The sequence below is a fragment of the Xenopus tropicalis genome, chromosome 3 (genome assembly GCF_000004195.4).
Source record: "Xenopus tropicalis strain Nigerian chromosome 3, UCB_Xtro_10.0, whole genome shotgun sequence".
Taxonomy (NCBI): Eukaryota; Metazoa; Chordata; class Amphibia; order Anura; family Pipidae; genus Xenopus; species Xenopus tropicalis.
Window position 1 is genome coordinate 2,796,751 of NC_030679.2, and position 26,822 is coordinate 2,823,572.

At 44.2% G+C, this 26,822-nt stretch overlaps 2 protein-coding genes across 2 annotated transcripts in view; one reads left to right on the forward strand and one right to left on the reverse strand.

Moving 5' to 3' along the window:
* syt10 (synaptotagmin 10) overlaps positions 1–8,951 on the forward strand; it is a 43,495-nt gene extending 34,544 nt beyond the window's left edge. Inside the window, exons 5-7 of the mRNA XM_031898467.1 lie at positions 4,924–5,095; positions 5,185–5,314; positions 7,532–8,951. Coding sequence (XP_031754327.1) covers positions 4,924–5,095; positions 5,185–5,314; positions 7,532–7,603 — 374 coding nt within the window. The 3' untranslated portion in view covers positions 7,604–8,951. The remainder of the gene's footprint in view (positions 1–4,923; positions 5,096–5,184; positions 5,315–7,531) is intronic.
* stk38l (serine/threonine kinase 38 like) overlaps positions 1–26,822 on the reverse strand; it is a gene marked incomplete at its 3' end in the record, with an annotated part of 387,778 nt that overhangs the window by 170,265 nt on the left and 190,691 nt on the right.

Genomic DNA, 26,822 nt, shown 5'->3' on the forward strand with positions numbered 1-26,822 from the left:
GTGGGGGGGGGGGACTGGGGGAAAGATGGGGGGTATATCTGTGCCTATATATTATACAGTTACATTATGTGCATATATGATATGGGGGTTACACTGTGACAGTGGGGGGGGGGGGGCTGGGGGAAAGATGGGGGGTATATCTGTGCCTATATATTATACAGTTACATTATGTGCATATATGATATGGGGGTTACACTGTGACAGTGGGGGGGGGGGGGAAAGATGGGGGGTATATCTGTGCCTATATATTATACAGTTACATTATGTGCATATATGATATGGGGGTTACACTGTGACAGTGGGGGGGGGGCTGGGGGAAAGATGGGGGTATATCTGTGCCTATATATTATACAGTTACATTATGTGCATATATGATATGGGGGTTACACTGTGACAGTGGGGGGGGGGGGACTGGGGGAAAGATGGGGGGTATATCTGTGCCTATATATTATACAGTTACATTATGTGCATATATGATATGGGGGTTACACTGTGACAGTGGGGGGGGGGGACTGGGGGAAAGATGGGGGGTATATCTGTGCCTATATATTATACAGTTACATTATGTGCATATATGATATGGGGGTTACACTGTGACAGTGGGGGGGGGGGCTGGGGGAAAGATGGGGGGTATATCTGTGCCTATATATTATACAGTTACATTATGTGCATATATGATATGGGGGTTACACTGTGACAGTGGGGGGGGGGGGCTGGGGGAAAGATGGGGGGTATATCTGTGCCTATATATTATACAGTTACATTATGTGCATATATGATATGGGGGTTACACTGTGACAGTGGGGGGGGGCTGGGGGAAAGATGGGGGGTATATCTGTGCCTATATATTATACAGTTACATTATGTGCATATATGATATGGGGGTTACACTGTGACAGTGGGGGGGGCTGGGGGAAAGATGGGGGGTATATCTGTGCCTATATATTATACAGTTACATTATGTGCATATATGATATGGGGGTTACACTGTGACAGTGGGGGGGGGGGGACTGGGGGAAAGATGGGGGGTATATCTGTGCCTATATATTATACAGTTACATTATGTGCATATATGATATGGGGGTTACACTGTGACAGTGGGGGGGGGGGGCTGGGGGAAAGATGGGGGGTATATCTGTGCCTATATATTATACAGTTACATTATGTGCATATATGATATGGGGGTTACACTGTGACAGTGGGGGGGGGGGGGAAAGATGGGGGGTATATCTGTGCCTATATATTATACAGTTACATTATGTGCATATATGATATGGGGGTTACACTGTGACAGTGGGGGGGGGGGGCTGGGGGAAAGATGGGGGGTATATCTGTGCCTATATATTATACAGTTACATTATGTGCATATATGATATGGGGGTTACACTGTGACAGTGGGGGGGGGGGAAAGATGGGGGGTATATCTGTGCCTATATATTATACAGTTACATTATGTGCATATATGATATGGGGGTTACACTGTGACAGTGGGGGGGGGGGAGCTGTGGGAAAGATGGGGGGTATATCTGTGCCTATATATTATACAGTTACATTATGTGCATATAGGATATGGGGGTTACACTGTGACAGTGGGGGGGGGGGCTGGGGGAAAGATGGGGGGGTATATCTGTGCCTATATATTATACAGTTACATTATGTGCATATATGATATGGGGGTTACAATGTGACAGTGGGGGGGGGGGCTGGGGGAAAGATGGGGGTATATCTGTGCCTATATATTATACAGTTACATTATGTGCATATATGATATGGGGGTTACACTGTGACAGTGGGGGGGGGCTGGGGGAAAGATGGGGGGTATATCTGTGCCTATATATTATACAGTTACATTATGTGCATATATGATATGGGGGTTACACTGTGACAGTGGGGGGGGGGGGGCTGGGGGAAAGATGAGGGGTATATCTGTGCCTATATATTATACAGTTACATTATGTGCATATATGATATGGGGGTTACACTGTGACAGTGGGGGGGGGGGGGGGGCTGGGGGAAAGATGGGGGTATATCTGTGCCTATATATTATACAGTTACATTATGTGCATATATGATATGGGGGTTACACTGTGACAGTGGGGGGGGGGGAAGATGGGGGAAAGATGGGGGGTATATCTGTGCCTATATATTATACAGTTACATTATGTGCATATATGATATGGGGGTTACACTGTGACAGTGGGGGGGCTGGGGGAAAGATGGGGGTATATCTGTGCCTATATATTATACAGTTACATTATGTGCATATATGATATGGGGGTTACACTGTGACAGTGGGGGGGGCTGGGGGAAAGATGGGGGGTATATCTGTGCCTATATATTATACAGTTACATTATGTGCATATATGATATGGGGGTTACACTGTGACAGTGGGGGGGGGGAAAGATGGGGGGTATATCTGTGCCTATATATTATACAGTTACATTATGTGCATATATGATATGGGGGTTACACTGTGACAGTGGGGGGGGGGCTGGGGGAAAGATGGGGGGTATATCTGTGCCTATATATTATACAGTTACATTATGTGCATATATGATATGGGGGTTACACTGTGACAGTGGGGGGGGGGGGGCTGGGGGAAAGATGGGGGGTATATCTGTGCCTATATATTATACAGTTACATTATGTGCATATATGATATGGGGGTTACACTGTGACAGTGGGGGGGGGGGGAAGATGGGGGAAAGATGGGGGGTATATCTGTGCCTATATATTATACAGTTACATTATGTGCATATATGATATGGGGGTTACACTGTGACAGTGGGGGGGGGGGCTGGGGGAAAGATGGGGGGTATATCTGTGCCTATATATTATACAGTTACATTATGTGCATATATGATATGGGGGTTACACTGTGACAGTGGGGGGGGCTGGGGGAAAGATGGGGGGTATATCTGTGCCTATATATTATACAGTTACATTATGTGCATATATGATATGGGGGGTTACACTGTGACAGTGGGGGGGGGGCTGGGGGAAAGATGGGGGGTATATCTGTGCCTATATATTATACAGTTACATTATGTGCATATATGATATGGGGGTTACACTGTGACAGTGGGGGGGGGGGGGGAAAAGATGGGGGGTATATCTGTGCCTATATATTATACAGTTACATTATGTGCATATATGATATGGGGGTTACACTGTGACAGTGGGGGGGGGCTGGGGGAAAGATGGGGGGTATATCTGTGCCTATATATTATACAGTTACATTATGTGCATATATGATATGGGGGTTACACTGTGACAGTGGGGGGGGGGGGGGCTGGGGGAAAGATGGGGGGTATATCTGTGCCTATATATTATACAGTTACATTATGTGCATATATGATATGGGGGTTACACTGTGACAGTGGGGGGGGCTGGGGGAAAGATGGGGGGTATATCTGTGCCTATATATTATACAGTTACATTATGTGCATATATGATATGGGGGTTACACTGTGACAGTGGGGGGGGGGGGGGCTGGAGGAAAGATGGGGGGTATATCTGTGCCTATATATTATACAGTTACATTATGTGCATATATGATATGGGGGTTACACTGTGACAGTGGGGGGGGGGGGGGCTGGGGGAAAGATGGGGGGTATATCTGTGCCTATATATTATACAGTTACATTATGTGCATATATGATATGGGGGTTACACTGTGACAGTGGGGGGGGGGGGCTGGAGGAAAGATGGGGGGGTATATCTGTGCCTATATATTATACAGTTACATTATGTGGCATATATGATATGGGGGTTACACTGTGACAGTGGGGGGGGGGGGAAGATGGGGGGGTATATCTGTGCCTATATATTTATACAGTTACATTATGTGCATATATGATATGGGGGTTACACTGTGACAGTGGGGGGGGGGCTGGGGGGAAAGATGGGGGGTATATCTGTGCCTATTATATTATACAGTTACATTATGTGCATATATGATTGGGGGTTACACTGTGACAGTGGGGGGGGGCTGGGGGAAAGATGGGGGGTATATCTGTGCCTATATATTATACAGTTACAATTATGTGCATATATGATATGGGGGTTACACTGTGACAGTGGGGGGGGGGGGGGCTGGGGGAAAGTGGGGGGTATATCTGTGCCTATATATTATACAGTTACTTATGTGCATATATGATATGGGGTTACACTGTGAAGTGGGGGGGGGGGCTGGGGGAAAGATGGGGGGTATATCTGTGCCTATATATTATACAGTTACATTATGTGCATATATGATATGGGGGTTACACTGTGACAGTGGGGGGGGGGGGGGAAAGATGGGGGGTATATCTGTGCCTATATATTATACAGTTACATTATGTGCATATATGATATGGGGGTTACACTGTGGCAGTAGGGGGGGGCTGGGGGTAAGATGGGGGGCCAGTAGCCAAGGCTGGGGTTAGGGCCACTGACTGACCAGAGATAAGAAAAGACATTTCTGGTTGAATATTAAATCAGCGGCCAATTAGCGACCATGTGACCAAGAAGAAAATCACTTAAGGGTTTAGGAAATGTTCTTTTCCAGAACCAACAATGTCTCTAATCAATGGAATATATAATTACCCAGATACAAACACAATTAGCGGAGCTTGGAGATGTTTTTCTCTCACGGGAATCATTGATCCGGCCTTTTCATGCTTTCGGGGTTTAATCATTTGATTCTGACAAAGTCTGAGAGATACCGAGACATTGAAGAATAATTTAAAGGGGAAGTAATCTCCCAATGTATTAGTGTATGCAGTGTAGAGTAATAAGAAAGGTAAAGAGAGACAGAGGAACCAAAGCCACTGTAGTATAAAGTAATGCAGTTTAATGAACTCTTGATACATGGGTGGGAGCTGCCATGTTGTATCCAGGTGCGGGTAACGAGAAGATCTCACGTTTGCCCTTTATTGCAGATCCGTATGTGAAGGTTTCCCTGATGTGTGAAGGTCGGAGACTGAAAAAGCGGAAAACCACCACCAAAAAAAACACCCTCAACCCCATTTACAACGAGGCCATTATCTTTGACATCCCCCCGGAGAACATGGACCAAGTCAGTCTTTCCATAACGGTGATGGACTATGATAGGTGAGTGTAGGGTCCTGCCGGGGGTCGTCTGGTTCTGTTCAACTTGCCCTTCGTTACTCAATGACAATGAGACCTTCTGTGTTTTATAGGGTGGGGCACAATGAAGTTATTGGGGTGTGCAGAACCGGGGTGGACGCAGAGGGACTCGGCAGAGACCATTGGAATGAGATGTTGGCATATCCCAGGAAACCAATCACGCACTGGCACCCGTTGGTAGAGGTAAGACGGCCCATATGTGCCCAGATCTGCTGTTATGGGCATTGTAGCTCCATTAATACAATGTTGAGAAGGTCTGTATGCTTCTCTGATGGCTCTTGGCCTATCCTGAGGTCTTCTTGTACATGGTTTTGTCCCACAAGGACTAATATCATCAGTGTTTGACTGGGCCCCATAGGTAGAGGTAAGATGGCCCATATGTGCCCAGACCTGGTCTTATGGGCATTGTAGCTCCATTAATACAGTGTTGAGAAGGTCTGTATGCTTCTCTGATGGTTTTTGGCCTATCCTGAGGTCTTCTTGTACATGGTTTTTTCCCACAAGGACTAATATCATCAGTGTTGGACTGGGCCCCATAGGTAGAGGTAAGATGGCCCATATGGGCCCAGATCTGCTGTTATGGGCATTTTAGCTCCATTAATACAATGTTGAGAAGGTCTGTATGCTTCTCTGATGGCTTTTGGCCCATCCAGAGGTCTACTTGTACATGGTATTTTCCCACAAGGACTAATATCGTCAGTGTTGGACTGGGCCCCATAGAACCCACCAAAGAACCTGACATGAAGAGGTCTGTGAATTTACACTTTAATGCAATATGGTGATGCTTCTCTGATGGCTTCTGGCCTATCCTGAGGTCTACTTGTACATGGTTTTGTCCCACAAGGACTAATATCATCAGTGTTGGACTGGGGCCCCATAGAACCCACCAAAGAACCTGACACGAAGGACCCATTCTTGTAACCATTAGAAGTAAACTAAATGTAATGGTCCTTGGCCAACATCTACTAGGACAGTGGTTCTCAACCTTCCTAATACAGTTCCTCATGTTGTGGTGACCCGCAACCATAAAATTATTCCTCAGACTATCGGAAATATGTGTTTTCCGATGGTCTTAGGCGACCCTTGTAAAAGGGTCGTTCGACCCCCAAAGGGTCCCGACCCACAGGTTGAGAACCGCTGTTCTAGGAGATCATTTGGAACATCTAGCAGCCCAGTGCCACCCTGAATATCATTGAGTTGATTGTAAAGTTGATGCCCAATGGAGCAAATACAAGAAAGAGAGGGATCAGGGTGATTCCCGCTTATCCATCTGTCTATGTTCATTAGCAGATGGAGTCTTTGATCTTCATAGGCTGTCTTTGATCCACTGGGATCTGAGGATGGTGTATCTACCCCGCCCCCCCCCCCCAAGGAGCAATATTCAAAAAGGAAGGTAAAAACAGTTGGAAGCCTTCCAGCTCCATCAAAAGGATACATTTTCTGGCTAGTCTAGGCCCTAACTATACAAATAGTGGTGCCCTGCCTAGTCTAGGCCCTAACTATACAACTAGGGGTGCCCTGCCTAGTGTAGGCCCTAACTATACAACTAGTGGTGCCCTGCCTAGTCTAGGCCCTAACTATACAAATAGTGGTGCCCTGCCTAGTCTAGGCCCTAACTATACAACTAGGGGTGCCCTGCCTAGTGTAGGCCCTAACTATACAACTAGTGGTGCCCTGCCTAGTCTAGGCCCTAACTACACAACTAGTGGTGCCCTGCCTAGTCCAGGCCCTAACTATACAACTATTGGTGCCCTGCCTAGTGTAGGCCCTAACTATACAACTAGTGGTGCCCTGCCTAGTCTAGGCCCTAACTATACAACTAGGGGTGCCCTGCCTAGTGTAGGCCCTAACTATACAACTAGTGGTGCCCTGCCTAGTCTAGGCCCTAACTAAACAACTATTGGTGCCCTGCCTAGTGTAGGCCCTAACTATACAACTAGTGGTGCCCTGCCTAGTCTAGGCCCTAACTATACAACTAGTGGTGCCCTGCCTAGTCTAGGCCCAAACTATACAACTAGTGGTGCCCTGCCTAGTCTATGCCCTAACTATACAACTAGTGGTGCCCTGCCTAGTCCAGGCCCTAACTATACAACTAGTTGTGCCCTGCCTAGTGTAGGCCCTAACTATACAACTAGTGGTGCCCTGCCTAGTCTAGGCCCTAACTATACAACTAGTGGTGCCCTGCCTAGTCTAGGCCCTAACTATACAACTAGTGGTGCCCTGCCTAGTCTAGGCCCTAACTATACAACTAGTGGTGCCCTGTCTATTCTAGGCCCTAACTATACAACTAGTGGTGCCCTGCCTAGTCTAGGCCCTAACTATACAACTAGTGGGCACAAAGCTTTGTTATATATTGGTGGTACAATTGGCTACTTACTTTTGTTTGTCTTCATCTTTCAGCAACCGGGTCGGGCTACAAGTTTCGATAGCCAAGGCTCTTGCTCCTCGCCCAAACTGCCGCCCACACCGTAGGTCCATCGGCGTTGGCATTTCTCTTCTCTTTCCATGGGTCGGACCATGAGAAGGCACCACGTTCCCTCAAAGAGGAGCCCGTATACTGCAACCATAAAGTGCTACGGCGTCAACTCCATCTCTACACTGGTCGATCATTACTCCGGCGAGCGAGAAATAGAAGGAAACTCAAGGCTGGGGCCCCTGTAGAGCAGTTGGTCATCCATTGGCCTCTCAGAAGCCACATATCCATGTCGATTTGAGAAAAACACACACAAACTGAAACGACCCAACTGGATGGAAGAGTATAAACCAGGGGCAATTGACCTTGGCTGGTCAGACTTATGGTCAAACTTCTAACCAGCAGGAGATGTTTTTCCCCAAGGGAGGACACAGGGCATCTACCGAAACGCGTCAAAGCTGAACAAGGAATGTGTCCGATGCTCTTGAACAAAAACCATGGCACAAAGGGAGTGGCAACTTCTGGAACCTCCCCCAAGGGGCACTTCTGAAGGTCAAAGATACCAGGTCATTCTTGTAGACCACGCATTCAGCTGGACAAGGGTTTTCAGAGTCGTTCCCAGAGCCGGCGAGGGTAAAACCCAGTTTTTCAGATACCAACTACCTCTGTTCTTTGCTAAAATTGTCCTGATTGGATCACTTGTATCCACCAATAACCCTGCTGTAGCACTTACACCTGGTCACTAGGGACGTAGCGTTGCCCACACCAAGGAATACCTCAGGCTTCCCACGTATCAGCGTTCCTATGTAACCCGGGAAATTACACCGTTTCCTTTCGGAATTTTCGGTACATTGGTGCAAATACGGGAATTTCTTAGTAAATCCCGGTAGATAGAAATTTCCATCATTTTTCCCACAATTTTGGATGAGAATTTAGCAAAACCATCCAAAATCGTTGGGTTCCCTGCCCCCCACCCCCGACTTACACTCAAAAAGAGTAAGTTGAAAAACAGCGAGGTCGAAACCGTGACGATAATCCGTCGAGAAAATATTTTTCAAAAAAATTTTGGCAAATATTTTGTTCCAAAAATACTACATTTCTATCAATTTAGCGGAATTTTGTTTTTAAAAAAATTCTCTTCGCTTCCCGTAAGGGGCAAATGTATTGACTTTGGAGTTGAAATGATCAATTGCGTTTTCACAAATTCAAAAAATTCATAATAATAATAATTCCACCTAAAAACGGCCAAGATTTTTTATTTTTTTAAAATGAAATGAATGAGCAAAACTGCCCCATTTTGCTTTGCCACAGGGGATAATGGGGACATTTCACCAAAATTTCATCAAAATGTATTGAAGTCAAATGGGCAATAAAATGGATTCACGGCGAATTTCCACGTTTCGCCATTGGGGGACTTTTTCGCGAAAATTCGCTGTGGAAAAATTTGCTGTGCATCAAAAAACTTCCGCCCGCGTCAGGAAAAAAAAAATGATGCGTGTCCAAAAAAAAAAGTCACCGAAATTTTCACCATTTCGCAATTTTTTCAAAGATTTGCGAATTTTTGGGGGCTGTTTGGCACTAGGGATATACAGTGGTGTGAAAAACTATTTGCCCCCTTCCTGATTTCTTATTCTTTTGCATGTTTGTCACACTTAAATGTTTCTGCTCATCAAAAACCGTTAACTATTAGTCAAAGATAACATAATTGAACACAAAATGCAGTTTTTAAATGAAGGTTTACGTTATTAAGGGAGAAAAAAAACTCCAAATCTACATGGCCCTGTGTGAAAAAGTGATTAAAAAATAACTTAACTGTGGTTTATCACACCTGAGTTTTTTTTCTGTAGTCACCCCCAGGCCTGATTACTGCCACACCTGTTTCAATCAAGAAATCACTTAAATAGGAGCTACCTGACACAGAGAAGTAGCCCAAAAGCACCTCAAAAGCTACACATCATGCCAAGATCCAAAGAAATTCAGGAACAAATGAGAACAAAAGTAATTGAGATCTATCAGTCTGGTAAAGGTTATAAAGCCATTTCTAAAGCTTTGGGACTCCAGCGAACCACAGTGAGAGCCATTATCCACAAATGGCAAAAACATGGAACAGTGGTGAACCTTCCCAGGAGTGGCCGGCCGACCAAAATTACCCCAAGAGCGCAGAGACAACTCATCCGAGAGGCCACAAAAGACCCCAGGACAACATCTAAAGAACTGCAGGCCTCACTTGCCTCAATTAAGGTCAGTGTTCACGACTCCACCATAAGAAAGAGACTGGGCAAAAACGGCCTGCATGGCAGATTTCCAAGGCGCAAACCACTTTTAAGCAAAAAGAACATTAAGGCTCGGCTCAATTTTGCTAAAAAACATCTCAATGATTGCCAAGACTTTTGGGAAAATACCTTGTGGACCGACGAGACAAAAGTTGAACTTTTTGGAAGGTGCGTGTCCTGTTACATCTGGCGTAAAAGTAACACAGCATTTCAGAAAAAGAACATCATACCAACAGTAAAATATGGTGGCGGTAGTGTGATGGTCTGGGGTTGTTTTGCTGCTTCAGGACCTGGAAGGCTTGCTGTGATAGATGGAACCATGAATTCTACTGTCTACCAAAAAATCCTGAAGGAGAATGTCCGGCCATCTGTTAGTCAACTCAAGCTGAAGCGATCTTGGGTGCTGCAGCAGGACAATGACCCAAAACACACCAGCAAATCCACCTCTGAATGGCTGAAGAAAAACAAAATGAAGACTTTGGAGTGGCCTAGTCAAAGTCCTGACCTGAATCCTATTGAGATGTTGTGGCATGACCTTAAAAAGGCGGTTCATGCTAGAAAACCCTCAAATAAAGCTGAATTACAACAATTCTGCAAAGATGAGTGGGCCAAAATTCCTCCAGAGCGCTGTAAAAGACTCGCTGCAAGTTATCGCAAACGCTTGATTGCAGTTATTGCTGCTAAGGGTGGCCCAACCAGTTATTAGGTTCAGGGGGCAATTACTTTTTCACACAGGGCCATGTAGGTTTGGATTTTTTTCTCCCTAAATAATAAAAACCCTCATTTAAAAACTGCATTTTGTGTTTACTTGTGTTATCTTTGACTAATAGTTACATGTGTTTGATGAGCAGAAACATTTTGTGTGACAAACATGCAAAAGAATAAGAAATCAGGAAGGGGGCAAATAGTTTTTCACACCACTGTAACTGAACCTTTTTCTTATGTTTTTCTCTCACAACAATTACATTGTAGCCAATGGGAATATTTTTTTTTGGGGGGGGGGGGAGTTTTCATCAGAATTTGAACCGAATTTTCATCAAAATTCTATCACAAAAATTGCTGAAATTTGTGGCACTTTTTTTTTGCATCTCTACGGAGCAGAAGCGTTTGATTCTGATTGGGTATAAACAAATATATATATATATATATAAGGAAACATAAAATGAATTACAAATATATTGAAAAATATAGAAAAAAAATCTAAAAAAGTGAAATTTCAACAGGAAAGTGAATACATTTCCCCTGTTTTTGGGGGTTTTTTTTGTTTTTTTTTACAAAAATATGCAAATATTGACAATAGGCTTATGGGAAATAAAGGTCAGTTAAGGGTTAATCAGTAGAATGTTGCAAACCAATGGGAAAGAGACCTGAATGTAATTCTCCCGCTCCGCCCCCAGTGCCTTAATCCATTGTCCCATTGGCCAATGTCTATTCCCCATCGTATTCCTATTCACCTCGGCACGGGAAGGGTTAATAATTACCTGCACCAAAACCCACCCCCCTCCCTATTTATGGTTAAAAAAAAAGTATTATTTTTAGATCCCGGTGACCTTCTGATTTTCCCAGAATAAACGTGCCCCCCCCGCCCCTCCTGCAAACGCGGCTGAAAGATTCAATTAGCGCAGGGCTGGTTGCTATGGTGCAAACATCCTTTTATCTGTCGCTACGGCAGAAACGTTCACTGGGCTAGAAACGTTCAGCATTCCGCGCACAAAAGCGGCGCAGCGAGATTGGTTGGGGAAAAGGGGGTAATTTGGGATGTGGTAATGGGGTTCTGTTGTTTTGGGATCTTGATACACCCCTAAAAATGCGTACAAGGTTGTGTTGATCCCATTCCAGCCAATCAGCAGGTTGCTTTGATCTTTTCAGCACAGTAAAATTAAGCACAAATCTCATTAGCTCCTATGGATAAACCCCCCGCCCCCCCCCCCCCACTGTCACAGTGTAACCCCCATATCATATATGCACATAATGTAACTGTATAATATATAGGCACAGATATACCCCCCATCTTTCCCCCAGCCCCCCCCCCCACTGTCACAGTGTAACCCCATATCATATATGCACATAATGTAACTGTATAATATATAGGCACAGATATACCCCCATCTTTCCCCCAGCCCCCCCCCACTGTCACAGTGTAACCCCCATATCATATATGCACATAATGTAACTGTATAATATATAGGCACAGATATACCCCCCATCTTTCCCCCAGCCCCCCCACTGTCACAGTGTAACCCCCATATCATATATGCACATAATGTAACTGTATAATATATAGGCACAGATATACCCCCCATCTTCCCCCCCCCCCACTGTCACAGTGTAACCCCCATATCATATATGCACATAATGTAACTGTATAATATATAGGCACAGATATACCCCCCATCTTTCCCCCAGGCCCCCCCCCCACTGTCACAGTGTAACCCCCATATCATATATGCACATAATGTAACTGTATATATATAGGCACAGATATACCCCCCATCTTTCCCCCAGCCCCCCCCCCCACTGTCACAGTGTAACCCCCATATCATATATGCACATAATGTAACTGTATAATATATAGGCACAGATATACCCCCCATCTTTCCCCCAGCCCCCCCCCACTGTCACAGTGTAACCCCCATATCAATATATGCACATAATGTAACTGTATAATATATAGGCACAGATATACCCCCCATCTTTCCCCCAGCCCCCCCCCACTGTCACAGTGTAACCCCCATATCATATATGCACATAATGTAACTGTATAATATATAGGCACAGATATACCCCCCATCTTTCCCCCAGCCCCCCCCCCCCCACTGTCACAGTGTAACCCCCATATCATATATGCACATAATGTAACTGTATAATATATAGGCACATATATACCCCCCATCTTTCCCCCAGCCCCCCCCCCCCACTGTCACAGTGTAACCCCCATATCATATATGCACATAATGTAACTGTATAATATATAGGCACAGATATACCCCCCATCTTTCCCCCAGCCCCCCCCCCACTGTCACAGTGTAACCCCCATATCATATATGCACATAATGTAACTGTATAATATATAGGCACAGATATACCCCCCATCTTCCCCCCAGCCCCCCCCCACTGTCACAGTGTAACCCCCATATCATATATGCACATAATGTAACTGTATAATATATAGGCACAGATATACCCCCATCTTTCCCCCAGCCCCCCCCCCACTGTCACAGTGTAACCCCCATATCATATATGCACATAATGTAACTGTATAATATATAGGCACAGATATACCCCCCATCTTTCCCCCAGCCCCCCCCCCACTGTCACAGTGTAACCCCCATATCATATATGCACATAATGTAACTGTATAATATATAGGCACAGATATACCCCCCATCTTTCCCCCAGCCCCCCCCACTGTCACAGTGTAACCCCCCATATCATATATGCACATAATGTAACTGTATAATATATAGGCACAGATATACCCCCCAGCCCCCCCCCCCACTGTCACAGTGTAACCCCCATATCATATATGCACATAATGTAACTGTATAATATATAGGCACAGATATACCCCCCATCTTCCCCCCCCCCACTGTCACAGTGTAACCCCCATATCATATATGCACATAATGTAACTGTATAATATATAGGCACAGATATACCCCCCATCTTTCCCCCAGCCCCCCCCCCCCCACTGTCACAGTGTAACCCCCATATCATATATGCACATAATGTAACTGTATAATATATAGGCACAGATATAACCCCCATCTTTCCCCCAGCCCCCCCCCCACTGTCACAGTGTAACCCCCATATCATATATGCACATAATGTAACTGTATAATATATAGGCACAGATATACCCCCCATCTTTCCCCCAGCCCCCCCCCCACTGTCACAGTGTAACCCCCATATCATATATGCACATAATGTAACTGTATAATATATAGGCACAGATATACCCCCCCATCTTTCCCCCAGCCCCCCCCCCCACTGTCACAGTGTAACCCCCATATCATATATGCACATAATGTAACTGTATAATATATAGGCACAGATATACCCCCCATCTTCCCCCAGCCCCCCCCCCACTGTCACAGTGTAACCCCCATATCATATATGCACATAATGTAACTGTATAATATATAGGCACAGATATACCCCCATCTTTCCCCCAGCCCCCCCCCCACTGTCACAGTGTAACCCCCATATCATATATGCACATAATGTAACTGTATAATATATAGGCACAGATATACCCCCCATCTTTCCCCCAGCCCCCCCGCCCCACTGTCACAGTGTAACCCCCATATCATATATGCACATAATGTAACTGTATAATATATAGGCACATATATACCCCCCATCTTTCCCCCAGCCCCCCCCCACTGTCACAGTGTAACCCCCATATCATATATGCACATAATGTAACTGTATAATATATAGGCACAGATATACCCCCCATCTTTCCCCCAGCCCCCCCCCCACTGTCACAGTGTAACCCCCATATCATATATGCACATAATGTAACTGTATAATATATAGGCACAGATATACCCCCCATCTTTCCCCCCCCCACTGTCACAGTGTAACCCCCATATCATATATGCACATAATGTAACTGTATAATATATAGGCACAGATATACCCCCCATCTTTCCCCCCCCCCCCCCCACTGTCACAGTGTAACCCCCATATCATATATGCACATAATGTAACTGTATAATATATAGGCACAGATATACCCCCCATCTTTCCCCCAGCCCCCCCCCCCCACTGTCACAGTGTAACCCCCATATCATATATGCACATAATGTAACTGTATAATATATAGGCACAGATATACCCCCCATCTTTCCCCCAGCCCCCCCCCCACTGTCACAGTGTAACCCCCATATCATATATGCACATAATGTAACTGTATAATATATAGGCACAGATATACCCCCCATCTTTCCCCCAGCCCCCCCCGCCCCACTGTCACAGTGTAACCCCCATATCATATATGCACATAATGTAACTGTATAATATATAGGCACAGATATACACCCCCATCTTTCCCCCCCCCCCCCCCCACTGTCACAGTGTAACCCCCATATCATATATGCACATAATGTAACTGTATAATATATAGGCACATATATACCCCCCATCTTTCCCCCAGCCCCCCCCCACTGTCACAGTGTAACCCCCATATCATATATGCACATAATGTAACTGTATAATATATAGGCACAGATATACCCCCCATCTTTCCCCCAGCCCCCCCCCCACTGTCACAGTGTAACCCCCATATCATATATGCACATAATGTAACTGTATAATATATAGGCACAGATATACCCCCCATCTTTCCCCCCCCACTGTCACAGTGTAACCCCCATATCATATATGCACATAATGTAACTGTATAATATATAGGCACAGATATACCCCCCATCTTTCCCCCCCCCCCCCCCACTGTCACAGTGTAACCCCCATATCATATATGCACATAATGTAACTGTATAATATATAGGCACAGATATACCCCCCATCTTTCCCCCAGCCCCCCCCCCCACTGTCACAGTGTAACCCCCATATCATATATGCACATAATGTAACTGTATAATATATAGGCACAGATATACCCCCATCTTTCCCCCAGCCCCCCCCCCCCCCACTGTCACAGTGTAACCCCCATATCATATATGCACATAATGTAACTGTATAATATATAGGCACAGATATACCCCCCATCTTTCCCCCAGCCCCCCCCCCCCACTGTCACAGTGTAACCCCATATCATATATGCACATAATGTAACTGTATAATATATAGGCACAGATATACCCCCATCTTTCCCCCCCCCCCACTGTCACAGTGTAACCCCCATATCATATATGCACATAATGTAACTGTATAATATATAGGCACAGATATACCCCCCATCTTTCCCCCAGCCCCCCCCCCCCCCACTGTCACAGTGTAACCCCCATATCATATATGCACATAATGTAACTGTATAATATATAGGCACAGATATACCCCCCATCTTTCCCCCAGCCCCCCCCCCACTGTCACAGTGTAACCCCCATATCATATATGCACATAATGTAACTGTATAATATATAGGCACAGATATACCCCCCATCTTTCCCCCCCCCCCCCACTGTCACAGTGTAACCCCCATATCATATATGCACATAATGTAACTGTATAATATATAGGCACAGATATACCCCCCATCTTTCCCCAGCCCCCCCCCCCCACTGTCACAGTGTAACCCCCATATCATATATGCACATAATGTAACTGTATAATATATAGGCACAGATATACCCCCATCTTTCCCCCAGCCCCCCCCCCCACTGTCACAGTGTAACCCCCATATCATATATGCACATAATGTAACTGTATAATATATAGGCACAGATATACCCCCCATCTTTCCCCCAGCCCCCCACTGTCACAGTGTAACCCCCATATCATATATGCACATAATGTAACTGTATAATATATAGGCACAGATATACCCCCCATCTTTCCCCCCGCCCCCACTGTCACAGTGTAACCCCCATATCATATATGCACATAATGTAACTGTATAATATATAGGCACAGATATACCCCCCATCTTTCCCCAGCCCCCCCCCACTGTCACAGTGTAACCCCCATATCATATATGCACATAATGTAACTGTATAATATATAGGCACAGATATACCCCCCATCTTTCCCCCAGCCCCCCCCCCACTGTCACAGTGTAACCCCCATATCATATATGCACATAATGTAACTGTATAATATATAGGCACAGATATACTCCCATCTTTCCCCCCCCCCCCCACTGTCACAGTGTAACCCCCATATCATATATGCACATAATGTAACTGTATAATATATAGGCACAGATATACCCCCATCTTTCCCCCCCCCCCCCCACTGTCACAGTGTAACCCCCATATCATATATGCACATAATGTAACTGTATAATATATAGGCACAGATATACCCCCCATCTTTCCCCCCCCCCCCCCCACTGTCACAGTGTAAACCCCATATCATATATGCACATAATGTAACTGTATAATATATAGGCACAGATATACCCCCCATCTTTCCCCCCCCCCCCCCCACTGTCACAGTGTAACCCCCATATCATATATGCACATAATGTAACTGTTAATATATAGGCACAGATATACTTCCCATCTTTCCCCCCCCCCCCACTGTCACAGTGTAACCCCCATATCATATATGCACATAATGTAACTGTATAATATATAGGCACAGATATACCCCCATCTTTCCCCCAGCCCCCCCCCCACTGTCACAGTGTAACCCCCATATCATATATGCACATAATGTAACTGTAATAATATATAGGCACAGATATACCCCCATCTTTCCCCCCCCCCCCCCACTGTCACAGTGTAACCCCCATATCATATATGCACATAATGTAACTGTATAATATATAGGCACAGATATACCCCCCATCTTTCCCCCAGCCCCCCCCCACTGTCACAGTGTAACCCCCATATCATATATGCACATAATGTAACTGTATAATATATAGGCACAGATATACCCCCATCTTTCCCCCAGCCCCCCCCCCCACTGTCACAGTGTAACCCCCATATCATATATGCACATAATGTAACTGTATAATATATAGGCACAGATATACCCCCATCTTTCCCCCCCCCCCCCCACTGTCACAGTGTAACCCCCATATCATATATGCACATAATGTAACTGTATAATATATAGGCACAGATATACCCCCCATCTTTCCCCCAGCCCCCCCCCCCACTGTCACAGTGTAACCCCCATATCATATATGCACATAATGTAACTGTATAATATATAGGCACAGATATACCCCCCATCTTTCCCCCAGCCCCCCCCCACTGTCACAGTGTAACCCCCATATCATATATGCACATAATGTAACTGTATAATATATAGGCACAGATATACCCCCCATCTTTCCCCCAGCCCCCCCCCCACTGTCACAGTGTAACCCCCATATCATATATGCACATAATGTAACTGTATAATATATAGGCACAGATATACCCCCCATCTTTCCCCCCCCCCCCACTGTCACAGTGTAACCCCCATATCATATATGCACATAATGTAACTGTATAATATATAGGCACAGATATACCCCCCATCTTTCCCCCAGCCCCCCCCCCACTGTCACAGTGTAACCCCCATATCATATATGCACATAATGTAACTGTATAATATATAGGCACAGATATACCCCCCATCTTTCCCCCAGCCCCCCCCCCCACTGTCACAGTGTAACCCCCATATCATATATGCACATAATGTAACTGTATAATATATAGGCACAGATATACTTCCCATCTTTCCCCCCCCCCACTGTCACAGTGTAACCCCCATATCATATATGCACATAATGTAACTGTATAATATATAGGCACAGATATACCCCCCATCTTTCCCCCCCCCCCCCCCACTGTCACAGTGTAACCCCCATATCATATATGCACATAATGTAACTGTATAATATATAGGCACAGATATACCCCCCATCTTTCCCCCAGCCCCCCCCCCCCACTGTCACAGTGTAACCCCCATATCATATATGCACATAATGTAACTGTATAATATATAGGCACAGATATACCCCCCATCTTTCCCCCCCCCCCCCCCACTGTCACAGTGTAACCCCCATATCATATATGCACATAATGTAACTGTATAATATATAGGCACAGATATACCCCCCATCTTTCCCCCAGCCCCCCCCCCACTGTCACAGTGTAACCCCCATATCATATATGCACATAATGTAACTGTATAATATATAGGCACAGATATACTTCCCATCTTTCCCCCCCCCCCCCCCACTGTCACAGTGTAACCCCCATATCATATATGCACATAATGTAACTGTATAATATATAGGCACAGATATACCCCCCATCTTTCCCCCAGCCCCTCCCCCCCACTGTCACAGTGTAACCCCCATATCATATATGCACATAATGTAACTGTATAATATATAGGCACAGATATACCCCCCATCTTTCCCCCAGCCCCCCCCCACTGTCACAGTGTAACCCCCATATCATATATGCACATAATGTAACTGTATAATATATAGGCGCAGATATACCCCCCATCTTTCCCCCAGCCCCCCCCCCACTGTCACAGTGTAACCCCCATATCATATATGCACATAATGTAACTGTATAATATATAGGCACAGATATACCCCCCATCTTTCCCCCCCCCCCACTGTCACAGTGTAACCCCCATATCATATATGCACATAATGTAACTGTATAATATATAGGCACAGATATACCCCCCCATCTTTCCCCCAGCCCCCCCCCCACTGTCACAGTGTAACCCCCATATCATATATGCACATAATGTAACTGTATAATATATAGGCACAGATATACCCCCCATCTTTCCCCCCCCCCCCACTGTCACAGTGTAACCCCCATATCATATATGCACATAATGTAACTGTATAATATATAGGCACAGATATACCCCCCATCTTTCCCCCAGCCCCCCCCCCCCCACTGTCACAGTGTAACCCCCATATCATATATGCACATAATGTAACTGTATAATATATAGGCACAGATATACCCCCCATCTTTCCCCCAGCCCCCCCCCCACTGTCACAGTGTAACCCCCATATCATATATGCACATAATGTAACTGTATAATATATAGGCACAGATATACCCCCCATCTTTCCCCCAGCCCCCCCCCCACTGTCACAGTGTAACCCCCATATCATATATGCACATAATGTAACTGTATAATATATAGGCACAGATATACCCCCATCTTTCCCCCAGCCCCCCCCCCCCCCCACTGTCACAGTGTAACCCCCATATCATATATGCACATAATGTAACTGTATAATATATAGGCACAGATATACCCCCCATCTTTCCCCCAGCCCCGCCCCCACTGTCACAGTGTAACCCCCATATCATATATGCACATAATGTAACTGTATAATATATAGGCAGATATACCCCCCATCTTTCCCCCAGCCCCCCCCCCCCCACTGTCACAATGTAACCCCCATATCATATATGCACATAATGTAACTGTATAATATATAGGCACAGATATACTTCCCCATCTTTCCCCCAGCCCCCCCCCCACTGTCACAGTGTAACCCCCATATCATATATGCACATAATGTAACTGTATAATATATAGGCACAGATATACCCCCCATCTTTCCCCCCCCCCCCACTGTCACAGTGTAACCCCCATATCATATATGCACATAATGTAACTGTATAATATATAGGCACAGATATACCCCCATCTTTCCCCCCCCCCCCCCCACTGTCACAGTGTAACCCCCATATCATATATGCACATAATGTAACTGTATAATATATAGGCACAGATATACCCCCCATCTTTCCCCCAGCCCCCCCCCCCACTGTCACAGTGTAACCCCCATATCATATATGCACATAATGTAACTGTATAATATATAGGCACAGATATACTTCCCAATACATATTCAGGTATATACGTGATGGTGCCCCAGGATGGAGGGGGTGGGAGACTGAATCATAGTTGACGGCCCCCATTTTTTATATACACACATGTGCCCTAATTGAGCCACTCATGAAGACCAAGATGATGCTCAATAGCACAACCTGCTGGTTAGAGTTGATATTGCAAGAAACGCTTAACAGACTCTGGACAAGGGAGGAGTTAAGGCACCTAATCCCGCCCCTGCACTTTATTTGAATGTAATAATGGAGTGTTTATGTGTGAGTGTGAGTGAGTGTGAGTGTGAGTGTTGTTTGCAGTAGCAATATCACAATGACTGTTATTAATCTGCTCTTTGTACCTCGGGCAGATTTACCAATACAACGTGTTACTAAAGGGAACCAATGAGTGGGGTCGGGAACAGAACCAATAGTTTATGCCCTTATATCTCCCTATCCCATACCCCACCAATGAAAAATGGCTTCTCTGTATTATTACAAATCCTTCATCCGAACCCTCCCCTGGTCCCATGCATTCTGGGTAATAGACCCCGCCCACCAGCCTTATAGGCGAATGCCTGGGGAATTATTTCACCCATCACTAAAAATAACGCTTTTGTTTCATCATAATATGAATGAAATTGAAGATGACAAGTAAAAATCAAATTTAATTCATTATAAATTATTTGTATATAATGTTGGTACTGTCGCTTTAAGAGCCCGGGCACAGAGCAAATATAGGGATAATTATACAGAGATATCAAACGATTCTGATTCCCTTCATGAGTCGGAACAGAGACATTTAGGGAAGAGAATTTGAAATATGGTCGATGCGATTGATGAACCAATGGAGCTCAGAGCCTTAACGAGATGATGAGAATTTTTCATTAAGGTAAAACCTAATTAGCAGGAAAGGTTGGAAACACAATCTGTACAGGGCAGCAATGGCTGCTTCATGGCGGTGCGACTGTTAATGAAAATGATCGGTTTCTTCTTTCAGTAGGATGTAGAGAGTCATATTCTGAGACAATTTGCAATTGGTCTTCATTTTTTATTATTTGTCGTTTTTTGGTTACTTCACTTTTTGTTTGGTTGCTAGGGTCCTAGTTAGCTTAGCAACCAGGGAGGGGTTTGGATGAGAGACGGGAATATGAATAGGGGAGGGGCTGAATAGAAAGATAAGGAATAAAAAGTAACAATAACAATAAAACTGGAGCCTCACAGAGCAATAGGTTTTTGGTTGCTAGGGTCCAAGTTACCTTAGTAACCAGGGAGTGGTTTGGATGACAGACAGGAATATGAATAGGGGAGGGGCTGAATAGAAAGATAAGGAATAAAAAGTAATAATAACAATAAAACTGGAGCCTCACAGAGCAATAGGTTTTTGGTTGCTAGGGTCCAAGTTACCTTAGCAACCAGGGAGTGGTTTGGATGAGAGACAGGAATATGAATAGGGGAGGGGCTGAATAGAAAGATAAGGAATAAAAAGTAACAATAACAATAAAACTGGAGCCTCACAGAGCAATAGGTTTTTGGTTGCTAGGGTCCAAGTTACCTTAGTAACCAGGGAGTGGTTTGGATGAGAGACAGGAATATGAATAGGGGAGGGGCTGAATAGAAAGATAAGGATTAAAAAGTAACAATAACAATAAAACTGGAGCCTCACAGAGCAATAGGGTTTGGCTGCCGGGGTCAGTGACCCCCATTTGAAAGCTGCAAAGAGTCAGAAGAAGAAGGGAAATGATTCAAAAACTGTAACAAATAAATAATGAAGACCAATCAAAAAGGTGCTTAGAATTGTCCATTCTGTAACATACTTCAAGTTAACTTTGTGTTCAGCAGCTCTCCACTTGCTATTTTAGCAGCAACCTGGTTGCTGGGGTCTTATTTACCTTAGCAACCAGGCAGTGGTGTGAATGAGATGCTGGAATAGGAATAAAAGAGGGACTAAATAGAAAGATAATCAATAAAAATGTAAGAATTCAAATAAAATTGTAACAAATGATGTAGATAATGAAAGCAAATAACTAAAAAAAAATAAACTATTAAAAATAAATAATGAAGACCAATTGCAAAGTTGCTAGGAATGGGGCATAGCAATGGAGTCTCCCCAACTCATTGGACTTACATGGCTGATAGGGCTTCAGCCTTGATAGTTGGTCAATATGTTTTCTATGAGAAACTACTGGCTTGAAACAAACAAATGTTTTTTCATCTACAGCAGGGAAGGGAAATAAAGGGGAAATAAATGGAAATAAATGGGAAATAAATGGAAATAAATGGAAATAAAGGGGAAATAAATGGAAATAAATGGAAATAAATGGAAATAAAGGGGAAATAAATGGAAATAAAGGGGAAATAAAGGGGAAATAAATGGGAAATAAATGGAAATAAATGGAAATAAATGGAAATAAAGGGGAAATAAATGGAAATAAAGGGGAAATAAAGGGGAAATAAATGGAAATAAAGGGGAAATAAATGGAAATAAAGGGGAAATAAATGGAAATAAAGGGGAAATATACCTGTAGGTTCCAAGGTCGGGTCCGTAGGGATTCTGATTCATCCATAGTGGATGGCGCCGTTTGCTGACTTTTCAGCATTAAGTCAAATAAAAAAAGAAAAAGAAAATCTACAAATTGCCAAATTTCTATTTTTTCTCAAATAAAAAACCAGCATCAAAATGTAGCACCCCCTCCCCCCCCCCCACACAAACGTTGTCTTCTGGGTAAAAGTGAATTAGTGATGTTTTTTGTAGAAAATCAACACATTATGGGGCTGATTTATCCATTTTTAAATTCAAATTTTGGAAAAAAAATTTGAGCTAAAATTCATGAATTTGAATGATATTTATTAGGCACAAAAAATCCCCAAAAACTCAAATGTGAGTAGTGATGGTCAAATCTGTCCGCTTTTCGCTTCGCTGAAGAATTTGCGAATCTTTGAAAAGATTTGCAAAACGGGGAAAAATCTGCAAAATGGCAAAAACATTGTTAGTCAAAAAAAATTGTCACATTTTTGGCCGTGAATTTTTTTTTGAAATTTTTTGCAAATTTTCGGCATTTTGTTGCCCGTTTCGCGAAATAATCCGCCAATGGCGAATCCATGCCTGCCGATTTATTTCCCCATCACTACTTGTGAGTTTATGCAAAATTTAAGTCATTTTTTTTTTAAAAATTCAGGATTTTTTGAGAATTTGTAGACCCATCGATGCAGCCAAGGTTTTTTTCTCGTTTTATTTTTTTTAAATAATTGATTCTTTCATAAATAAGAAAATATTCCAGTTGGGTAAAATTTCAAGTCTATTCAAATTGAACAGGCTCTAAAATTCACAAATGTGAAAATTGATAAATAAGCCCCTCCCCCCATATAGGTTGAGAAGAACCCAAAACTTGAATGTCACATGATGTATCTACGACTGGAGGGGTTTCCCGGCCAGCGGATAAGGGCAACCTACTGTTTCCTATTCTTCTGCACAACGTTCCGTAATTTTCCATCAACCCGACTCCATGACATATTTTTTAAAAATGATTTACAAATATTGACAATTTCTGTATTTTTGGAATTCGGTTTGTTCTGCTCATATTTCCTCTTCCATCTCTGTAAATATGGTTTTAGGCTTTTCTTTACTGGTTGCCCTGAGGAGATTGGGGGAACTTGTTGGGTCGTAGCTCCAACTGTCAACTTTTTTAGACATATTTTGTTTCCAACGAGGGGAGTGGTCAATGCAACGGCAGTTCTTGTTCAGATGGCTTCAAAAGAGTCCATATTGGAGGCCATATTGGAGGGGAGGGGTCAATGCGACAGTAGTTCTTGTTCACATGGCTTCAAAAGAGTCCATATATGGAGGCCATTTTGTGCTCAGCCACTCGATGAGAGCTTCTACTGCTCATGTAGATGTAGGTCCCCCCCCCCCGGACCCCCAACATATTTTGGTTCCAATGAAGGGAGGGGTCAATGCAACGGTAGTTCTTGTTCACATGGCTTCAAAAGAGTCCATATTGGAGGGGAGGGGTCAATGCAATGGTAGTTCTTGTTCACATGGCTTCAAAAGAGTCCATATTGGAGGCCATTTTGTGCTCAGACACTCAATGACAGCTTCTACTGCTCATATTTTGGTTCCAGCGAGGGGAGGGGTCAATGCAACGGTAGTTCTTGTTCACATGGCTTCAGAAAAGTCCATATTGGAGGGGAGGGGTCAATGCAACGTTAGTTCTTGTTCACATGGCTTCAAAAGAGTCCATATTAGAGGCCATATTGGAGGGGAGGGGTCAATACGATGGTAGTTCTTGTTCACATGGCTTCAAAAGAGTCCATATTGGAGGCCATATTGGAGGGGAGGGGTCAATGCAATGGTAGTTTGTGTTCACATGACTTCAAAAGAGTCCATATTGGAGGCCATATTGGAGGGGAGGGGTCAATGCAACAGTAGTTCTTGTTCACATGGCTTCAAAAGAAAGAGTCCACATTGGAGGCCATATTGGAAAGAGGCCAATATGGCCTCCAATATGGACTCTTTTGAAGCCATGTGAACAAGAAATACTGTTGCATTGACCCCTCCCCTCCTTGCAACCAAAATATGTTGGGGGTCCGGCGGGGGGGGACCTACATGAGCAGTAGAAGCTCTCATTGAGTGTCTGAGCACAAAATGGCGGCATTCACCATCATGAGTCAGAAGTAAACTTTATATGGTGGTTGGGTTATTTCAAAGGAGAATATTGCATGGTGGGGGGGTATGTTTCTACTTGAACTCACCATAACTACAATACAGTCCTGCAAGTCTGATAGTGATGGTCCTTCTACTACCTCAGCTTCCCCTCCAATCAGAATATTATGGTGGTCAAATGTCTCAATCTCAAAGGGAACCTCAAATGGAACCTTGTTCATATTTAGAGATTCAATCCCAGTTGGGAGGTCCTACCACAATACTAAGCCACTCCCCTACACTTGCGACTGCAATGGGAGGGTAGGAGCACTGGTGCACCCATTGGCCAGCAGGGCCTTTTCCCATTGGGCCAGTCCGACCCTGGTTACAAAAGCTCTAAAAACTGGAGTCCATGGAAGGAATTTGGCGAAAAATTTGGCTCATCCACAAGTTCTAGACCAAAGGGTCTAGCACATTCTCTATAGAAGAGGTTCATCAGCCTGGGGCAAACGCTTTTATTTTGATGGGGGTGTCAAACAAAATGGCAGCCAGGGCCGTATTAGCTTCCATTATCCTTTAGGCATTTTTTGCGGAAATTGCCTAAATTTGTGAATTTTTTGAAATTGTATAAATTTGGCTTTTTTTAATATATATATATATTGTTGTTTCTAAGCAAACCAGACCCAGCAACATGTCAGCGATCCAGGAAACCTCACTTGCCTATCCGTGTAATTAATAATATTCTTTGTTCAGAAGGGCTCGACCAATGAGAAGGAGCGATTCTATCTATTATTTTGATGGGGGTGTCAAACAAAATGGCAGCCGGGCCGTATTGGCTTCCATTATCCTTTAGGCATTTTTTATGGAAAAATGCCTAAATTTGTGAATTTTTTTAATTGAATACATTTGGCTTATAAACAACAATTATGGGGCTGATTTACTAATCCACGAATCCGAATCCCGAATGGGAAAAAATCGGATTGTAAACAAACATTTTGCGACTTTTTCGTATTTTTTTGCGATTTTTTCGTCGCCGGCGCGACTTTTTCGTGAACTGTCGCGGCTTTTTGCGTAGCCGTTACGACTTGCGCGAATTGTCACGACTTTTTAGTAGCTGTTATTACTTGCGCGAATTGTCACGACTTTTTCGTAGCTGTTATTACTTGCGCGAATTGTCTAGACTTTTTCGTAGCCGTTCCGACTTGCGCAAATTGTCGCGACTTTTTCATATTGAGCGCTAGTAAACGGCGGGCAAACCTTTCCAATTTTTTTGGCAACGGCTACGAAAAAGTTGCGACAATTCGCGCAAGTCGTAACGGCTATGAAAAAGTCGCGGCAATTTACGAACAAGTCGCGACGGCGACCGAAAAATCGCAAAATACCGCGCAATTCGCGCAAGTCATAACGGCTACGAAAAAGTTGTGACGATTTACGAAAAAGTCGCGACGGCGACGAAAAAATCGCAAAATACCGATCATTACGAAAAAATTTGTACGCATTCGGACGCTTTCGATCCGTTCGTGGATGAGTTAATCGGTCCCTATATATATTGTTGTTTCTAAGCAAACCAGACCCAGCAACATGTCAGCGATCCAGGAAACCTCACTTGCCTATCCGTGTAATTAATAATAATATTCTTTGTTCAGAAGGGCTCGACCAATGAGAAGGAGCGATTCTATCCAGGGTGTTCTATCCGTTTGGCAGTTTCCTCCCCAAATAAGGAGGTTGTGAGTTCCCCAGGGATCACATGATCAGAGCGGTAAATGGGCGGAGCTATAGGTTTGCTCTCAGGTCACTAGCAGAGAAAGGGGCGGTGCTTGGGTTTATATGTGCTAATTGTCTATGGCTGATTGTGTTCCAA